At 30.2% G+C, this 20163-nt stretch overlaps 1 protein-coding gene across 11 annotated transcripts in view; it reads right to left on the minus strand.

The window, feature by feature from the left end:
• LOC140058401 (voltage-dependent calcium channel subunit alpha-2/delta-1-like) overlaps window positions 1-20163 on the minus strand; it is a 63798-nt gene that overhangs the window by 11678 nt on the left and 31957 nt on the right. For 6 of the 11 annotated variants that reach the window (XM_072103978.1, XM_072103983.1, XM_072103982.1 and 3 more), the window contains 18 exons: window positions 19798-19848; window positions 19453-19552; window positions 19070-19141; window positions 18410-18511; window positions 17803-17931; window positions 17416-17497; window positions 17227-17276; window positions 16871-16954; window positions 16544-16612; window positions 15732-15806; window positions 12439-12465; window positions 9930-10004; window positions 7646-7669; window positions 3254-3325; window positions 3017-3097; window positions 2697-2758; window positions 2089-2171; window positions 414-473 (listed from right to left, as the gene is read on the minus strand). In XM_072103978.1, coding sequence (XP_071960079.1) covers window positions 414-473; window positions 2089-2171; window positions 2697-2758; window positions 3017-3097; window positions 3254-3325; window positions 7646-7669; window positions 9930-10004; window positions 12439-12465; window positions 15732-15806; window positions 16544-16612; window positions 16871-16954; window positions 17227-17276; window positions 17416-17497; window positions 17803-17931; window positions 18410-18511; window positions 19070-19141; window positions 19453-19552; window positions 19798-19848 — 1298 coding nt within the window. The remainder of the gene's footprint in view (window positions 1-413; window positions 474-2088; window positions 2172-2696; window positions 2759-3016; window positions 3098-3253; window positions 3326-7645; window positions 7670-9929; window positions 10005-12438; window positions 12466-15731; window positions 15807-16543; window positions 16613-16870; window positions 16955-17226; window positions 17277-17415; window positions 17498-17802; window positions 17932-18409; window positions 18512-19069; window positions 19142-19452; window positions 19553-19797; window positions 19849-20163) is intronic. The other 5 variants (XM_072103987.1, XM_072103979.1, XM_072103985.1 and 2 more) reach the window with 4 other exon arrangements.

A 20163-nucleotide genomic window follows, 5' to 3' on the forward strand; every position in this document is an offset into this window, starting at 1 on the left:
GTATATAGTAAATATTAATAGAAATTATATAAATAATTAATGATAATATTATTCTGCTCCATTAGCATCATGACCAAATCTAATAAGTGAGTACTAGGTATGGTAAACGACTTTTGTCCTCTGACCATTGAATATAAGATAGTGCTATGTGATAAGCAGTAATCTACATACTAAAATAATTTTACAGCAGAACTCCTTTTAAGTGGACACCATTGAAACCTAATCTCTGTGTGTAAAAATAAAATCATGCAGGTGTGAAAGTAAAGACACCCATTGTCAGTAAACAAAATGCATGCAATAAATCCCAATTCTGTATCACTGCAGATAAGAAAGCTGTCATGCAGTAAGCACAGATATTTCTAAAAAAAACTTTGATTATTAAGTAGAATTCCAATATGCTTTGTGGTGATTACCTTCTGTTGAATTGGCGGTCACTTTACATGTAAAATTACTGTCTATAACTTGGTCTAGAACTGTGAAGAGTTTAAACCAAATTGTATAAACGTTGACGAAACAGGAAACTAGTATTTATATTATTTATTGCATGACCTCTGGGGTCCTACTATAGTCCAATAATTACTCTACTCTAAAATAATTTATGAATAGTTCTTTTTACTCTCAATGTGATACAAAAATATATATTCATTATTAATAATTAACTAATAGTAATGTTATACTATCAATATGTAGCATGTTACACAATAGAACATGAGGGTTTTGGGTTGAAATCATGGCATAGTCACATCAATATGTAGCATGTTACACAATAGAACATGAGGGTTTTGGGTTGAAATCATGGCATAGTCACATCAATATGTAGCATGTTACACAATAGAACATGAGGGTTTTGGGTTGAAATCATGGCATAGTCACATCAATATGTAGCATGTTACACAATAGAACATGAGGGTTTTGGGTTGAAATCATGGCATAGTCACATCAATATGTAGCATGTTACACAATAGAACATGAGGGTTTTGGGTTGAAATCATGGCATAGTCACATCAATATGTAGCATGTTACACAATAGAACATGAGGGTTTTGGGTTGAAATCATGGCATAGTCACATCAATATGTAGCATGTTACACAATAGAACATGAGGGTTTTGGGTTGAAATCATGGCATAGTCACATCAATATGTAGCATGTTACACAATAGAACATGAGGGTTTTGGGTTGAAATCATGGCATAGTCACATCAATATGTAGCATGTTACACAATAGAACATGAGGGTTTTGGGTTGAAATCATGGCATAGTCACATCAATATGTAGCATGTTACACAATAGAACATGAGGGTTTTGGGTTGAAATCATGGCATAGGCACAGAACCACAATTGCCTCAAGGCCAACAAACTTCCTAAAGTCAAATTTCCACTAGGCAAATTGAAAGCATCAGCTTATACACATGCTCATTCATGTTTCAATCTTATAAATCCCTCTCCGAGTGTTTCACTTCAGTGAAATTGGTAGCTGTTCCTACTTTTTGAGAAGCGAAAAGGTGCACAACCAATCAGAGCACTCATGCAAATCAAAAACCTCAGCAGACACGCGATGAACATAAAAATCAAAGGGCAGTGAGATTTTTTTCTCTGCGAAATGTTGGATTCGCGCAAACAAATTCACCCAGTGGAAGGTCAGCTTTATTCTAATCAAGAGTTTAGTTAAAGATGTATTGTTCCCCTGAAAAATAATTTTTTTGTTGAATATGACATTTTAATGTCACATAATAGTTATCCACTGTCACCAAAAAATGCATCTAAACAAAATTTATTTACCTGAAAAAAATGTATTTTAAAGCATAAAATTGTTCAATTGGCTGCCAGCCAATATATTTTTGGTTGAATTTAACCATGTATTATGTTATTTTGTAAGTGAAAACATTACTTTTTTCCGTTTTTTTTTTCTACGGAAGTGATTAACTTTATTAAAACTACAAAATAACCTATTCTAGGTCTGATTTAATTATTAATCTTCATTTATCATGTTTTTGGGGACAATATACATCTTTAAGGAATCAAGTGTTTTATTTTACGATGATACTGTTGATTGTACGCTGCAATAAACACATTAAAATAAATTCTTACTTGAGGCAAAGCCGTTATCACTCAGTATCGAATTGGCCACTTGGAATTCATATAAATCAAACTTTGGCTGCACAATTGCCATGCTGCAAAATATACATTTTTACATTAACGACATTAATCAATATAAATTAATCATATAAATATTAATGACACCAAATAATATATACATCCTTAAAAGCTTTTATTACGTTATAACTAGTATAATGATACAAAGTTTGCGGGACAACATATATGTTGCTCTAAAAAGCACTGTTAAGATTCTTGAGAAATCTGCTCTTAAAAGCTGAAAGGGAAAGTACATTGATTTTCACGATCTCCATTTGGCGTTACATCTACAGTATGTTGTTGATTATGTGACTTAAAACGATCGAAAATAAAAATGTCCAGAAATCATGATATGCTGTCCCTCAAATGATTTGGCCAGATACAACTTAAGGAGTGGAATATTTTAGTATCAATCAAAACAGCTTAGTAAAATTTTGTGATTGTTAAGACGAGTGTCAAGATATGCCATGTGAATCCTTTAAAGAAATAATGAATGCCAGGAAAAATTGAATGAATGTTTTATATTAGCTCCAGCAACTATAACCTGGAATCCGCAAACTAACCTGAAACTTGTTGCATTTATATTTGTATAAGAGTAAGTCATACTGATGTTGTGAACATACCGCTGTAAATAAAAACATAATTGTATATAAATCTTGTAGGTCTATCGTTATTGTATCATACTATTTGAAAGCTATGGGATTGTTTTCCATTTTACAAATCGAGGGTCTTAAGTGTCATTTGCACCTGTGCCAGCACAAATCAAATTGAATGTTTCGTTTTCATGATGCTACACATGGCTATGCACCAGTCGACATTTACATTTTACTTAACTACGAAAAATTAAATTTACATTTGCAAAGAAACAAAAAATGAACCTTACTTCACCCTTTGACATTACTAAGGATATAAAGGTCACATTGTTCGTCATCTCGTCAATCATCGCTTTTCTCAAATTTACCAACTTTAAAAAAAAACACAAGAAATGATGAATAATAATATAATTATGTTGTTTTTATATAGCTCTTAGTGCTCAAAGCCTCTAAGCGTTTCACATTTATTATACAACCAGTGGGTACAAAATTGGTGTTGGTAAAATGACTAAACTTTGAATACTCACATCATCACTTCCTTTTGGAATGACCTCAACTTCCAAGAGGTCAACGTTAGGAGGATCAGACAAGTATCCAAGCTAAGTCAAGAAAACCAATAAAGAAAATATTAATTCAATGAAACATTTGTATTACTCCACAAAACAATAAAAAAATAGTTCATATTTAAAAAATCTAATCTTTATATAAAATATACATTTTACTACCATGCTGAATGCTGTTTTTTATATCTTAAACTTTAAATAAAAAATTGAAAGTATTGTTAAATTAGTTATTGGCTTATAGTTTAAATATTTAATTAGATTTGTTTTAGTAAATTTTAAAAATTTGTTTAACACAATTATTAATAAGATTAATTGAAAATGGACAGTTTATTACGATTCACTACACATTTATTTTGTCCAACAAACAATAATTACTGGTAATACAAATATGGTATTAATTATATATAAACAATATAACTTGTTATTTTTTTAATTATGGCTACACAGATTATTAACAAAAATGTTATGTAATTTATTCAATCAAATAAATCATTATTGTTTACTATTATTATATTATAATAAAAACTTAATTATAAAATTGATTATAATTAGTTATAACAATTAAGAAATCCTCAACTCATTCAAAGATTAATTATGTAAATATAACATTACACACAAATAAAAATAAGGTTTAATTATACAGTATTTAAAAATCAGTGCTGAAACAAAAATATGAATAACACTATAAAATATGAGACCTACTCACTTTTGAATGTTTTACCACATAGGAAAACACCCAAGTGGTTAGAAAAATGATGTGAAAAAACATTCATCTTTAAAGACCAGACCACCTAAGCTACTGAAGATTGGCATGCAAATTTGAGGTAAAGTGTCTGGATATTTTCAGTAGAAACAAATTGGAAATATGCACAGGATTAGTTAGTAAACGTTTATTTTTTTTTCCTGGTTAAAACTGTTCCAGAAGCATGCTTTCACGAAAGTACATGCTTTTTTCCATGCTTTTCCTTGGCCTCACTTTTCCCATTTTCTATTAGAAATATACAAATCACACTTTATTTCCCAGTCATACTGTAATAAGTTCAAACAATTCACACTTTCTAAGTAACTTTTCCTTTTTTGTATGGGGACTACTATGTTCAAGCAAAATCACACTTTCTTTCCAAGTAAACTTTTCCCATTTTGTAATAGAAATACTAGTTCAAACAATTCACACTTTCTAAGTAACTTTTCCCATTTTTGTATGGGGACTACTAGGTATATTAAGCAAAATCACACTTTCTTTCCAAGTAAACTTTTCCGATTTTCTAATAGGAATACTAGTTCAAACAATTCACACTTTTCCTGTCACTTCTCTCAAATTGTTCTATTACACCACTTTCTCTATGTTAATAATTCACTTTTGATCACATTTTTCCTATATATATTTTCTCAAACCATATGGTATGAACATTTCTCCAAAGAAAAGCTATCAAATGCTTATTATTTTTTTGTTATTGTTATCATGGAGGGTGGTGCAAATTTAGCAAAACAAACACTTAAAATATAGCTTTCATCCCTGAGTCTTTTAGTCTTATCTCTCACTTCCTATTCTTTGATTTCACAGAACTGCAAATTTTGAGTCCATGTTTGAAATAATAACATTTTGCTATAAAAAAAAAGTTTTTCTACTAACAGTACCACAGACTGAAACTGCTCATGAAATCTTCTTCATATAATATAAGACAATTTTTCACTGTTATTTCAAAACTATAAGTTCAAACAATTCACATTCTCTTTCTAAGTAACTTTTTCATTTTTTAATGAGAATACTATATTAAGTTCAAACAATACTTTCCCACTAAATGTTTCACTTTCTCTGTCCAAACACCATATCACACGTTCACAACGTAAGTTTTTTCCTATCTGCTAACTTTCTCCAAACTTTCTTCATAATATTCCCTTGATTTCATATATTTTTTAATACTTATCTTCTCAGTTCAGTGGTCGTCAACGACTAATGTTTATGGCAAATAAAAAAAAAACAACAAATTTTGTTCTACTGCAAGGAGGGTCAGGCAATAAATAATGAGGGGGGAGATTTGTTAGCACCACACAGCAAATAACAACTACAAAATTACAGTCTAGTGGTGTTCTTATTGAATATGATGCTATGATATGTGCTGAGAAAAGATAAGAGCATTTAGGGGTAAAAATGATTACTTAATACTTTGTCTATATCTGGTATATGAATGGGTGAGCGTTTGTGTACAGACATTTTTAATTGACATACAATACTATGATCACAAACGCTAATCAACAGATAAATTACATTTCAAAACATTCTACAAAAAACAGTGCAACATAAATGCTATTATTACCTGTGGCATTTACAACAGGAAACGATTATTTCACGACATGACAAAACATTAAAACACGACCAAACATGTCACAAAACATTATATTACGTGAGTGATTATCGGAGCCACAAAATCCAGCCTGGTTTTTACATACTTTCTCAATTTTAAACTCAAATTTCAATCAATATCAAATCAATATTTTACGAATTGTTTAAAGAACATTATTTAGTAAAAATTGAATACATTGTTTTTGTAAATCATCAAACTCTTAAGAAACCTCCATAATGTCCTTCAAATTTGTTTTTCTCCATCGTTCACTTATTTAATGTTTAATAGTTAACGGTTAGGTCTAGAATTTTGTTGCAGTTTTAATTTAAATTAATCATATTATTACATTTTAAATCACATAGAAAAGCAAGTACAGACATCAGACAAACAGGAAACTTAAAAAAAACAGAGATTATTTTAAAAATTCTTTATAAAATAAATTATACTGTTCACATACATTATTATTTTCTCTGAATAAAAGGGTAATTTTCGTATAATTGAAAAAGGTATTGTTGAGTTATTCAACAAAGGTGATTTTAAACAACGAGGGCAGGCTTCAAGATTCTACGAACCAACTAAAGGCATAATGAGGCTCCTAGCAGTGTTACAAACAGGCAGTTGCAAAATAATGTGCATTTTATTGTGCAATATAACATCACATGCTGCGAATATGCTGGGGAAATGGTTGGAGGATTTTTTGAAAAAGTTTTTGCTGAAAATAAAAATAACTGTGCATTGCAAAATGAAAAAAAAATTATGTTGCTGGTTTTTTTTTTTTGGAAGGATCAGTGCGTTAAATTTTATTGCATAATACTATATTTTTTAATTATATTTTATTTCATTATTTAAGCAAATATAATGTGTTTAAGTTTTAACAGGCATGCTTTAGTATCTATAAATCTTAGACCATCAATTTTATCAATTTATGTTTTTTAAAACAGTATGCTTAAAAAATAATTTGTACGTTTCTGGAATTTTATTAAACATTTGTTTTGGTAGGATAAACAAATTTGGTATCAACATTAGTTACAGGTAGTAAATTTTAGGAATATCAATTTGGCGTGTTGAATTTCCAATTTTTTAATAATTAAAATATTTATTATTTATGAAAAAAAAAGATGTTATTCAGCAAAATTTAGAATAAATGTTTAATAATGTTATGCATGCATATTGATTAGATGCCTTTGAGCGTTTCATTCGAAAAATTACTGTTAGTCGGTTAACAGACCCAAAACTTATAGTAACATCTACGTATTAAATTAGTTTTCCATGCTATTAATAATTGTTTTTTTTTTTTCCAGGCAGTACGAGAAAGCTACCAACTTATATAGTCACATGACCTAGCGGCAGACTATACCACTTTCTTTTTTTATACAGATAATTTTATTTTTCAAATACTAAGCCAAAATAATGTGCTATAGACAGTAAACAGTTCGGGACGCATGCTCCCTAATGCAATTTGATCTTTTTCCGAAAATCATGGGGACTCATTTAATGTGTGCTCACTTTGAGACTACAATAATTGAGTTACTAAAACGTATTTCCTATATATCATATACCGGTAATTTATGCAAATTTTCTTGTTTATTCAGAATTTAATTGTGCAAAAGTGGTGAAAATAAACAGTGCAACTAGGAAATGAAAGCGTGTCTGTTACTGATGAACCACACTGAACATTTACAGATGTTATCCTGGTTTAACATAGGTCAAAGTGCAAAGGTAAAATTCAGTCACATGACTATTCTAACTTTGGTATCATTCTCAGGATTTGAAATGCAGCTCCATTAAATGTTATGTATGAAATGGAACTACAATTTAATGGAACTACTTTTTTTGTATCAAGTTAGCAGCTTTCACAAAAATGGATTTTTTTTGTAGTTGTTTTATTTTCCGTGCAAGAGTCTATGCAGAGCTTTCGTTAATGGATGGATGCGTTTTCTGAATTAGCATAACAGTGATACAGTAGTATTTTCGGCATACATGTTTGTGAAGCATTCAAGTGGTTATGTACCTTCAAAATAGGCTCAATTTCTTCCTGGTATGCCATGAGAAGTTGAATGATCGTCAAGAAATGATTTGATTAAAATGAAATATTCAACAACCAGTTGGGGTAATAGATTATAGGGATCGGAATGTAATGAAGAAAAAAGAAACAATCATTCTATTCTGCATATAACATCATTGTGTATTATTGGGGGCACACCCAAGAGAAAATTTGTTGAAATCCGCAAATTTTTTGTTTTATAAAACAGACAATTTTGAATGATTAATATGATAAATAAACGTTCAAAATTGTCTTGTTAATAGTTAGCAATTGTTTGGTCTAGATTAATTTCAGGCAATATTTCATGGAAATACTAAGCAAAATTTGTGAGAAGCAAAACAAAATATGTGTCCGTGGCCTAAACCATTATGCGTGAGACAAACTGTCCAATCTGAAATTAAGCTACAGTGCATTACAAATTGAAGCACACTTTACAAACAATATGGGACAAGAAAATTAAAGAAAATGACAACACGCCAACATTTCATTAAACAATTTACTAAAAAGCAGACTAAATTTGGCGAATTGTTTTTGTCTGAGTGGATTTAATTTAGAAGACTGTAAACAAATACAAAACCTTCTGCCCTTGAACAATTCAAGGTCAGAGGTCACACAAACGTGAACGATCACAATCAAGACACTCAAACCACTCAAACAAAATTGCAAATGTTCGTGTTTGTGATATATGTAAATGATTTTTTTTTAATAATTTTGTGTGACAAAATGTTTCAGGGCCATTATTATTATTTTGAAACATTTTATTACCATTTTAAGGTTCATAGTGGTAAAAGTTAATCTTTTGTCTTAATATAAAATAATTTTAAAAAATATCAAAATTTCTTCATAGCAGCAAAACGACTTGCTTTTTTATAGATAACTGTTACCACAACCCCTGAACACATATATTTGTTATCTTGCAACTTAACATTTTATCAGAACCAGAGCCTGAAATTAAGGCTTAAACAATTTGGAAAGGTCAAATGGTAAAGGTCAAATGGTAAAGGTTATCAGAAGTGAATATATTGTTTCTTCTTTCAGTAGAAAATTCTGAAGATAATGCTAATGTTGCCCTGTGATAGGTGGTTGCCACACTCATTTATAATTTGGATGCATGAAAGAAAAGAAGATAATAATCATTAATGCACCCTTAATTTGTTAAATTATTCATGCTGATGGCCAGTACATCTCATTAGCATAATTGGCTTTAGAATTAACAGGGTTAAAACATTTCCCAAAAACAGATTGGACAACCTTTTAACCAATAATGAAAACCCGTAGCCCTGGTTAAAAGTGGAAGAATCCAAAAAGAGTATAATATAATAATCTGTAAGTGTTGGTCTTTATTGTTAAGGTTGGGTAAATTTTAACATAACGATCATCATTGAAGAACAGAAAAAGGACTTTAAAGCAAGAAACCATCACAAAGCAAGTAAAAAGCCAATCCATTTTCTAATGTGCTACGGGGTATTATAAATTTGCAGCAACTTGGGCAGTCTCGGACATTAAAGGAGTTGGCACATCCTTATTAGGAAATCTATGGAGCAATGAGGCAAGTTCTCACATATAACATCAGTACATTAAACATCTAACATTACTAAATTTGTCACAATTCTACTTGGCAATCGTTTTATTCAATTTCTATGAATATTGTTCTAATAGCCTAGTAAAAAGCGTTTTCTAATTTGAAGCTTAGCTAGCATAGCTTAGGAGAAGGAGGACCTTATAGATATGAAGGCAGGTAGCTTATAGCATGGGGGATTGACTTGGGAAGGGTGGGTTTCTTTTAAAATCCTCAAAGATTGATTTTCCCTTTAATGGGATTTTTGGGATGGAGGTTGGTATAATCTTAATTAGGATGCCCATTCATTTTTAAAAAGTAATGAGGCCCATGTAAAACCTTAAGCTCAGTCTACACTATCAAACTAGTTTGACAAAAAAAAGTGTGATGTGCCCAAATATGGTATTGATATGACATTATCGTGTCTATATATAAGCACATCATAATCTTTTGTCACATAAAGTTTGATAGTGTAGACAGAGCTTAAGTGCTGCCTTATGGTTAAACTTTGCGACTGTGATGCCGGGATAATTTATGGCTGTAACAATATCTATAGAAACTAAAAAGCATTTCAATTTTTGCTTGAATATTTTTCCCAGTTATTCAGTGAGAACAACCCTCAATCATTGTATTACTTTTAAGCACATTTTTTTTTTGGAAAGAAATTTCATGCGAAAGACAAAAATCACTCACCTGGCCTTTGAGTCGTGGATGAATGAGAATGTAACCGTTGCTGTTGATTCCGAATGCATACCCTTCAGGCCCAATCTGGAGGTAAACAAATAACATCAACAAAAATGTTTTTAATAACATGATTCAAAAATACACCTTTAAACGAGAAGTATGATATTTACATTTTAAAAATCAAGGGTTAAGTTATGAAATTATTAAAATATGAATACGATTGTTGATTTTGTTTTTTTATTTTCATTTCATTATAAATAAAAATTTGTTGATATGTTTCAAGAGAACAAATTTGCAGGATTTTAACCCAAACTTATGGTAGAAAAACAAAAAGATAACTGCTATGCTGTATGTATTACAAACTGTAAGACGAAACATGAATCTCTCTGAAGAGTAGGGTGTCACCTGATGTGCTGGTCATTACAACCAGACTGGCAAAAGAGCAGAGTTTGGTGGCAGATAAGAGAGATGATAAGTTGTTGTATGTGACATCTCGTCAAATGCGCTTTAAGATGGTCATTACTGAATAAGGTGCATTATAAATAATTATTTATTTAAAAAAAATAATTAGCTTTTTAACCTGTAGAGTATGCTTGATAGAAGAAAAAAATAATTACCTAAATAATAACTAAATGTGTTTTATGTATTGAAAAAAGTATTGAAAATGTGTACATTAATGTAAATATATTGAAAAATGTAAAACAAAGAAATAGTACATTTGATTTACATTAGATTAGAGTAATAGAATAGAAAACTAGATTAGTAATAGAACATACACTAAAGAAAACAAATGAAGAAATGTATTCATGATTGTACAGGGAAGGGGGGGGGGGGTACTAATTTCTTACCATTGTGTGTAGTGTGTGAACGCAATAGAAACTTACCATACTCAAAAGTGAAATACAAATAGATAGATAGATACAATGATAGATAAACATGCAAGTGTGAAAAGGGTTAATTATTATCAAATAATTCATAAATTTACATTAGAAAACCTAATAATTAAATTTACGAAGTAATACTATACCTACTAATATTTCTACTGATATAAACTATCTTGTATCTACACCAGTAGTAAATTGTTCATATTAATTATCTTTTTTAAAAAACCATTTAATTATTATACAAAGATAATGTGTAATTAATTTTATATTACAGTTTAAAATTACATCATTTAACATTAAAATACACCATTTACAATACCAATTTGTTAACTTAAAACATATAACATGGGAGTATGGTTTCTATACGGAAATCTAGGTCATATTAATTACAACAAAATTAAAATACAAATAAATATAATAATATTATAAACTAATTGGAAAATAGGCAACAAAAAGTACCTAGATTTCTTAATAAAGATACAATTTAATTATTGTTCCTTTTCTTCAAATAAATAAATAAATATACTACCAATTAAAATAAAATTAAATGTAAATAAAAGAGGTATACAGAACTAACTTTATTGAACAATCTAAAAGAATAATTCCACTCAAGGAATACTAAACATACAGATATGAGCTTGACAATTTAATAAATTGTTTATCAAATGATTTAGCACGAATAGCCAACACAGAGAACAAATAGCGAAACAAATATACAGTAAAACACAGAAGCTCTAAATTGTGTAGAAAAAAAAATGTTTTGCACATTAAATAATTATAAATAAAATATGTACTTAAAGCATAAAAACTAAACATAGAATGGGATGATCAGCCATTTTGCCATTTTGAGTATCTCTAAACATGTATTAAATAATGGTATTCCTGTCTCTGGGGATAAGCTTTAAAGTCTCCTGGGGTATTAGGCTATTCCAAAGCTCTGTCTACACTATCAAACTTTTGTCAAACAAATTTGATAGTGTAGACGTCTCAAAGCTTTAGGGTTAAGTTGTCTGGTATCCCTTTCACACTGCCTAGCCTAACTCCAGAGTTTACACACACCTGGGGAGTCAAAGCTAACATTTTGTGAAAGGGTTATAGGATAAGAATTGTTCTTTCTTTAGGGGAAACACTAGCACGTATTGCTTGAACAGATCTTGAACCAATGTGTGACCAATGTAGTACGAGATGTTTAGAATGTTGTTGTTGATGATGCTCTAGGCCACAACATAGGGATTTAATATTAGACAATGTATAGCATTACAAAACTTCCCAAAAAAAAAAAGTTTTACACTAAAAGCACATCTAAATACATACATCAAAACATATTTAAATTTAAATTATTAAAATATGCTGGTGACAAAATGACAGATGTGAAATTAAGCAACTATTGCTAAAAAAAATCTGAAACGGAGTTGACAACAAAAATCACCAACTTAAGGTGTTGACAACAAAAATCACTAACTTAAGGATTTTACAACAAAAATCTACTGGAAGAAAACAAAGTGAAAGTCACAAATTTCACCGACATAAACAATATCACCAACTTGTACAAACGATACTGATTACAAATAATTTGACTAGTTTATCGAGGGCGCCCTGAATGCGTTTTTTTCCTCGGACTGTTTCAAACTTACGCAACGGTAACTGCTATTAAAAACAGGCTGTAATAAAAGAGATAATAATGCATTTTTTTAGTCTATTTTCCACAAGAAATGTAAATTTGAAATCTTATGTTAAATTTGATATTTTTATTTTTCAGGGGGACATTATTTAAATGGGAAGTGCATATGGAACTATATTGAATATTATATTCCTTATTATTGGATACAAATAAACCAATATTTATATTATTGGCATAAGCAGAAGAATCATTGAGATATGAATGGATGAGTATTTAAATAAGTATTCATTCTTATCAGTAGTAATTGTGATAGAAGAATGAGGATCTTACATGAAACATTAGTAAGGTAAGATTTTCAGTACACCAATGATTAACATCATTTAATATGTTAAGAATAACTTGAAGCTTTGATGGTTGTACCACAAAACTGTATCGAAAATCTTACTTTACTATTAAAGATGTTTATGAAATTGCTGTTGTTTGTGGTGATGATAGGATAAAATGATTTAAAATGTTTGTATTTTAAATAAACTTTCTCATCTTTTTAATGTCAAACAAATGAATAATAATTTACTGACAATCGTTCATAATCTAAAATAGAATTACTGATAAAAAGAGTAAATAATACTAAACGACAATCTATTTTAATATTTGGAAAATTTACAAAACCTTACATAGTGTGTATTAAATTCCAGAATGTGATAATTTAATAAAAAACAATAACTAATAAAAATAAACAAATAAAAAAATTAAATGGTAATTCCCTCTAACAGGTAAAATGTTCTATGAAAATTGTCAAACGTTAAAGAAGTCATAGAATATCTAAAATAGTCGCTGTTAAGCAGGACGAAAGCAATAGAAACTGCCAAAGGCTGTATCTTCACCCCTAAAAAAAACAGTTGGCAAGCCTAAAGTAAACACGTAGATCCTAACCAGTGTTGGCGCCTATCAACTTCGTCAGCACCTTATATGGAAATACTATACTAGTTTTTAAATAGTTTTCTGAATTTACCTAACTTCTATTTTGATATGAAAAAAGCAGCTTAAAAGCAAAAAGATTACCTTACTAAAATTTCCAAGCAAGAATAATTTAAAATCTAAATAAGGTTTTGTAAAAAGGGAAGGAGGAAAGATCGTGATTGTTGCGTTAGACTTGTTTTAAAGTATGTTCTATTGTAAAAATATTAAAAGCATGCTATATATACGTTACAAGTCATACATTAGATTCCCAAAACTCTAAAGTACTTTACTTTTAGAAGATAAAGTATAAAATGTAATTTAACAACAAAAGCTAATATTCCTCTACTATATATACTCTTTGAAATAAAATTAAAGCATAACTATTTTACATTCTCACTATTACTGAATTAAAAATGTAGAGATATATTTAAAGTATAAATTGTATGCTATTTGGCATTAATTGCCAATGTAATAGAGCATTTCCTAGATATAGAAAACTAATGACATATCGAACTCCACAAGTAATACTACAGTATGACGTACATATCAAATATAGCTACTAAAGTATATAGCATTAAAATATGGCAAGCTCCTTCTAGACTGAAGTTAGCAAAGCATTCTCAGCTATAATATTAAAAAGTTAATTCAGTAATTGCATGCAAGGCAATATCTTTCATCAAACAAATTTAATTTCAAAATCGATAATACAATTATGAATCAATCATACAAACTATTAAAAATCTTTGGTTAAAAGTTGAAATAAAAATAACAAATATTGAAAAAATATTAAAACAAAAGTCAAAACATGCGGATACTTTACCTAAAAATTATTCTTGAAATTATCTCCGTCGGAGTAATAGTGCATGCATTGTGGGTAGGGGGGCACATTCAATGTTAATGAAATAAGATAATGTACAACAGAAACTAACAGAAGAAATCTGACATGATGTTTTCTTATTAATATATACTTGCTTAAATTATAAGTGATAACAGTCATAAACAACGATGATCTCAGTGATGAGAAATGTTGGTTGTACTATTCCTTCACCGAAAAAGAAATATTCTTCAAAAAGTGGTTGAAGTAGTAACTAGCCTCAATGTTCCATAAACAATTTCGCACCCAATTCAAGATTTTAATTAATTTTCAAGAGGAGCTTATCGAAAGCCTATGCATACTGTATGTATTACGGTCACAGGTAAACAACGTGATTTGGTGTTGCTGTTTATATGAAAACAATATTTTTACACCCATAAAATATATATGATTTGTTTTTGTTTTTTTTAAACTATTTATTTTTTTTAGAAACAAATTTGTACACACTTATTTTTATTGCTTTGCTGAATCAGATTATAAAAGAAAATATTCCTCTATCATTTAAAATTCCTTCTACTTAGTATTTTGTCTATTGGCTTCCGATTAGTCTTGTAATTTAAAATAATTTAAGCAAGTATTTAAGAAAATAAAGTATGAAGCTGTTAAAGATAAAGGAAAATGATTTAAGCATGTTATGATGATAAAGAAAAGTTAAGAACAAAAAGGACTAGATCAATATCATGTTTTATCTTCTGTGTTATAAAAATATTAAAGAAGATTATTACAAGAAATGTGTCAGTTTGATGGGTAAATACATTTGGACATGTCAAAATAGTACACTTGGACAGATCAACGTAGTACACTTGGACATGTTAACATGGTACACATGTTATCAATATTAAAGATTATAATTAGAAGAATTGTGTCAGTTTGATGTGTTAACATGTCAACAAGATAAACTTGGACATATCAGTATGGTGCCCTGGGACATGTCAACATGGTACACTTGGACATGTCAACATGGTACACTTGGACATATCAGTATGGTGCCCTGGGACATGTCAACATGGTACACTTGGACATATCAGTATGGTGCCCTGGGACATGTCAACATGGTACACTTGGACATGTCAACATGGAAAACGTAAACATGCCAATTTGTACTACAGTATGTGCTGAATCCACTGCAGCCAGATTTAGTTACAAATTATTTTTAAAATATTTGTGGAAAATTGTGCATTCCAGTACTGCCATATACTGTATAAATTACACTTGTCAATTGGTAATTATAGTAATTGAGGTATAACCATAGAACACTTCTACACTCATCCCTGACGTCAACGTGTTAAATATAAAAAATGACTTTATAAAATTAAACCAAGACAAATACTATACTTAATACTATTGTTTTGAATGATTATAAAGAAATGACTGATAGTAAACAATGTGTTAATTGACTAAAACAATTGATGAAAAACAATATGAATACATAGTTATTACAAGTATATAGATTAGCTTAAAAATCTACTTACACGAGCTTTAGGAACCAAGTTTTCCATTCCTTTAATCGTCACATCTGTACCAACTACACCAAGAAGTTGTTGATTCTAGACACAATATTTAAAATTAAAAAGAAATATTTAATGAAAACGATTCCATAAGAAAATTTCATCAGAAACATAGTTTGGGTTGAACATATGTTTACAGGATTATACATATTATAACTTAACTAAAAAATTGATATATGAAATATTTTCATACAGTATATTGATAACAAAGTTTTCTATTCTTTTCTATTCTATTCCAATAGTCAAAATTATCGGCACAGGTTCAAGGTATTTGTAAGTGGAGAGGGGAACTATATGTCAACAAATAATTCTTGGTCCTTTCTCCATTAAACGGTTGTCATAATAATGCTTTGTATTTCTTTTCTTCTTTATTGTATGTATTTGTTTCTTATGGACAGTTTGTCGGAAATAAAGTTGAATGCTTTTCTTGATCATATTTCTGGTGATAAAACATTCTGGGACAAGGACAAGAGATCCAGTGTACACATCTGGCACGTGTGTACTTAAAGAACACAGCGCACTACCCTTGTTACTATTTTGTCCATTTAAGGAATATTTCCTGGGCCAAATCATCATGAATTCTATTCTTTTAACTGTAGCCTTTTTCAATTAAAATGTAAACGATATTATTATATACTTTAACTTTGTGTTTTTAAATTTATATTTTATTATCAACCTGTAATTGGTGCCTTGTACTGTTGGTTGTGAAATAAAGAATAAAGAAAAACAAAGAATAAAGAATGTCCATTTACTAATGCAACATAATGTTTACTTACCGCTGAACCATCTGGAAGTTTTGTCTTGTTAAATGCTGGCAGTGTTAGTGTGGTCATCATTCCAAGTCCCTGTAATGGTTTTAAATAATAATAATAATACTAATATTTCTCTTAGCTTCTTTATAATCCCTATGTCACATGTGATCTTAGGTGATACTTGGCATGCAACAACTTTTTACCCAACAAAGTGTCCCTAACAAAGTGTCGCTTGCAAAGAATGACCTGAGAAAGGTGTCAGAAGAAAGTCCTACAACATGGTATATATATTTTATACATTTGCTCAATTACAATAAATAAAACATTACATTTAAAAAGATAATGGCTTACCAATGCATCTAGGTAAATGTTAGACCACTGATATGTCCGATTTCCTGCTAACACTAGAGGACGACTCAACACAGGAATATAATCCTAGAAGAAATAAGCGATAGATTTAGAGGCTTAATGGTACATTACTAGGCAGCCCACCTTTCAATATTATATTGTTCACCAGGTGGAATAACCTTCAATGGACACACAGCTAGGCATCATGCATTCTGTTTTTAAGCTGTATGTTACATACCAGATTCATTTTAGGGAAGAGTGAAATTACAATATTTAAACCGTAAGTAACCCTAATTTCACTCTTCCCTGATATTATAAAGTAGAAAAATAAAAAAGGCCAAAGTAAACATTCTACTTACCAATGTTGTTAACCGAACAGCTCCGATTGATGGAATATTGCTAAAGTAACCTATACAAACAATAGGAATAAAGATTACTTATACAATGTATCCAATGAATGAATGGAACACTTTTTACACCTCTCAGAGGAGAGAGATAAATGAAGGAAAAGTTAAGGTAACAAGCAGACTAAATTGTTGAATACTAACCATTTGTGAGACAGGCCATTTCTTTTACTCCATCTGAAGATACCATGGCGTTTGGACCTACATTGTACACAAATATTCGTGTCTAAAAGAAAATGATCAAAAACATTAAGCTCAAATAAGTTGTATCAGTTTTTTGTTTCCAATTCCAGACTAAAGCATATAGCCTAAGGATACAATCAGTATGGCAGAGGCAGGCTCGAACCTATGCTAGTCCGACTTCCTTATCATTACACCTAATAACTCTCCAATCTATATCCTAATGCAACTGAGCCAACATTGCTTAAAAACGAGGATCTGATTGACGAGAACCGGTGATGGACGCATTTCTATTTCTTTATAAGTATGCACATATATTTTTTTCTTCCATTGTAAATGATTATGACTTACTCTTTTTTGATCATTGTACTTTTTAATAATTTCTTCGCCAGAATCGGGGCCACCATCTGTGAACATCAGGATGACTGAATTACAGTCCGCTCCTTTGCCATTATCAGAAGTTGTGGCCTCATCCATTAGCTACAAAACAAAATATCAGGTTATTAAAGGATATAATATTCCATTCCATACTATCTTATATTCTAAAATTTACACTTTACATTCAACATGCTATGCACTTTTCAGTTTAAACCTTTTTCCAGTCGACATTGAGTTGTGGTTGCTGAGCCAGACAGGCCTGGAAAAGAATTAATTAGGCCTATCACTGATATATTAACGATTCACAGGAAAAGAGGTAAAAATCAAAACTATAAATCGTTTTGCGACACTTCATGCCTTTTTGTCTCAGCAATGCTTGAGAGTAACCTTGGTTTAGCAAAACTTCATGTCTTTTTGTCTCAGCAACGCTTGAGAGTAACCTTGGTTTAGCAACACTTCGCATCTACGTGCCTAAGCAACGCTTGAAGAAACGCTCAAACAAGTCAAATTTTAAACGATCGATAAATTTTGATCTTTTAAAATTTGTGTAAATTATTAGTAAGTTATAAAACACATTTACTTTATCAAGGGATATAAAGGCAAATTCCAAAGCTCTTGTATAGTTTGCCATCTCCTCTGTCGCATTATTTTCCATATACTCTTTCAGTTGTTTCTTTAAATGCTAAAAAAAAATAAGATTATTACATAATTTTCACAATTGCGTTTGTGTTTGGATAGCAATAACTTCTTTACTATTTACTGCAGTTACTGCAGCTTTTGTCCAACTTTAGTTTGTTTTTAAAAAAATGTTTTAAATATACATGAATGGCAACAGAAAAAAATCGAAAATATGATGGAGGCCTGACTTCAGATGGGTTATACAATTTGAACATTATTGCACTGCAAACACGGGGTAGCCAGCGATTGAAACAAATGATGGTAAACCTAAATTTGCCCAATTCCAGTAAAACTCTAAGCCAGAGGACAAAGGTTATGAGGTTCGTTTATGCTAGATTTGACTGAAATTAAAAATAATGATAGATGTTTGATGGGTCAACTTTATGCAAGAAGTATAATTATGCCAGAGATTTAGCCATTATGTTTGCTATTTTTTTCAAAAACAAAATAAATGAAGTTGAGAATATCGACATTTTGGTTGGGAAATGGGAAAGTCTTTTCCATTTTAGAAACTTTGCGCCACAAACTTTACTAATTTGAATATTAAATATTTGCACATTACCTGTTTATTTCTCAAATTAGCTTGAACAAAAGTTGTCAGTTTAGGATCTAGAAATGTTGTGTTGTCATTGAACTGTATAGAAGACAGAAATATGTTATATATAATTTTCATATAATAGCCATATAGATTAACATTCTATTCAGCAAAAAAGCCAATAATACACAAAGAGAAATTACTTGTTGGCCACACTGTACAAAGGTTCAATTCTCTCCACCAATAAATCCGGTAGAACAAGTCTTCTCAGGTCGTGTGCAACCCAATGCATCTTTTAGAAGAATAGTGGTTAGTATGATGTACTGATGTGCTCATCGTTCATGTTAGGCTGCACAGTGAACCCTGTAGAAGGCCTAAATCAAATTGATAATAATATAAAACAAACTCACCATTGCTACATTTACAAAGTCATCATCTCCAAGCGTGTCAATTGCTTCGGAAACAGAAACTTTTATCAAGTTTGAAGTGATGCCACTGGTACTACCACTCCTAATATGGAAAGGTGTTTTGTTAAATAAGCTCTGTCTACACTATCAAACTGGTTTGACAAAAAGTGTGATGTGCCCAAATATGGTAGTGATATGCTTAAATATGGTAGTGATATGACATCATCATTTCCATATATGGCCACATCACATTTTTTTGTCACAAGTTTGATAGAGTAGATACAGCTTAAAGATGTATCATCCCTCTAAAAATAATCCTAATAATAAAAAAATAAAAAATGTTCTTACATATCCACAAGTATTAGAACGTCTTTTGGTGAGTTGGCCGCACCGATGTACCTGAGAAAAAAAATCAGATTTATATTTGATTATAAAGAATTTAAATAAATTAGTATATTATTTTATATTATATAATAAAGTTAAAGCTGGTATTACTATTCTAAGCATAAGAATCCCACAATACAGTCATGTTTAGTGTTTTGGTTAGTTGTTTCATATTATATTAGGTAATTGGTTAGACTATTGTCGTAATTCTTTGCAATATTTTGTCGTCAAATTTAAAGATGTATTGTCCCGAAAAAACATGAAAAATGAAGTTTAATAAAATTTTATAATAATAAAAACTAGGCCATTTCACAGTTTTATTTGTTTATG

Source organism: Antedon mediterranea, chromosome 9, assembly GCF_964355755.1.
Source record: "Antedon mediterranea chromosome 9, ecAntMedi1.1, whole genome shotgun sequence".
NCBI lineage: Eukaryota > Metazoa > Echinodermata > Crinoidea > Comatulida > Antedonidae > Antedon > Antedon mediterranea.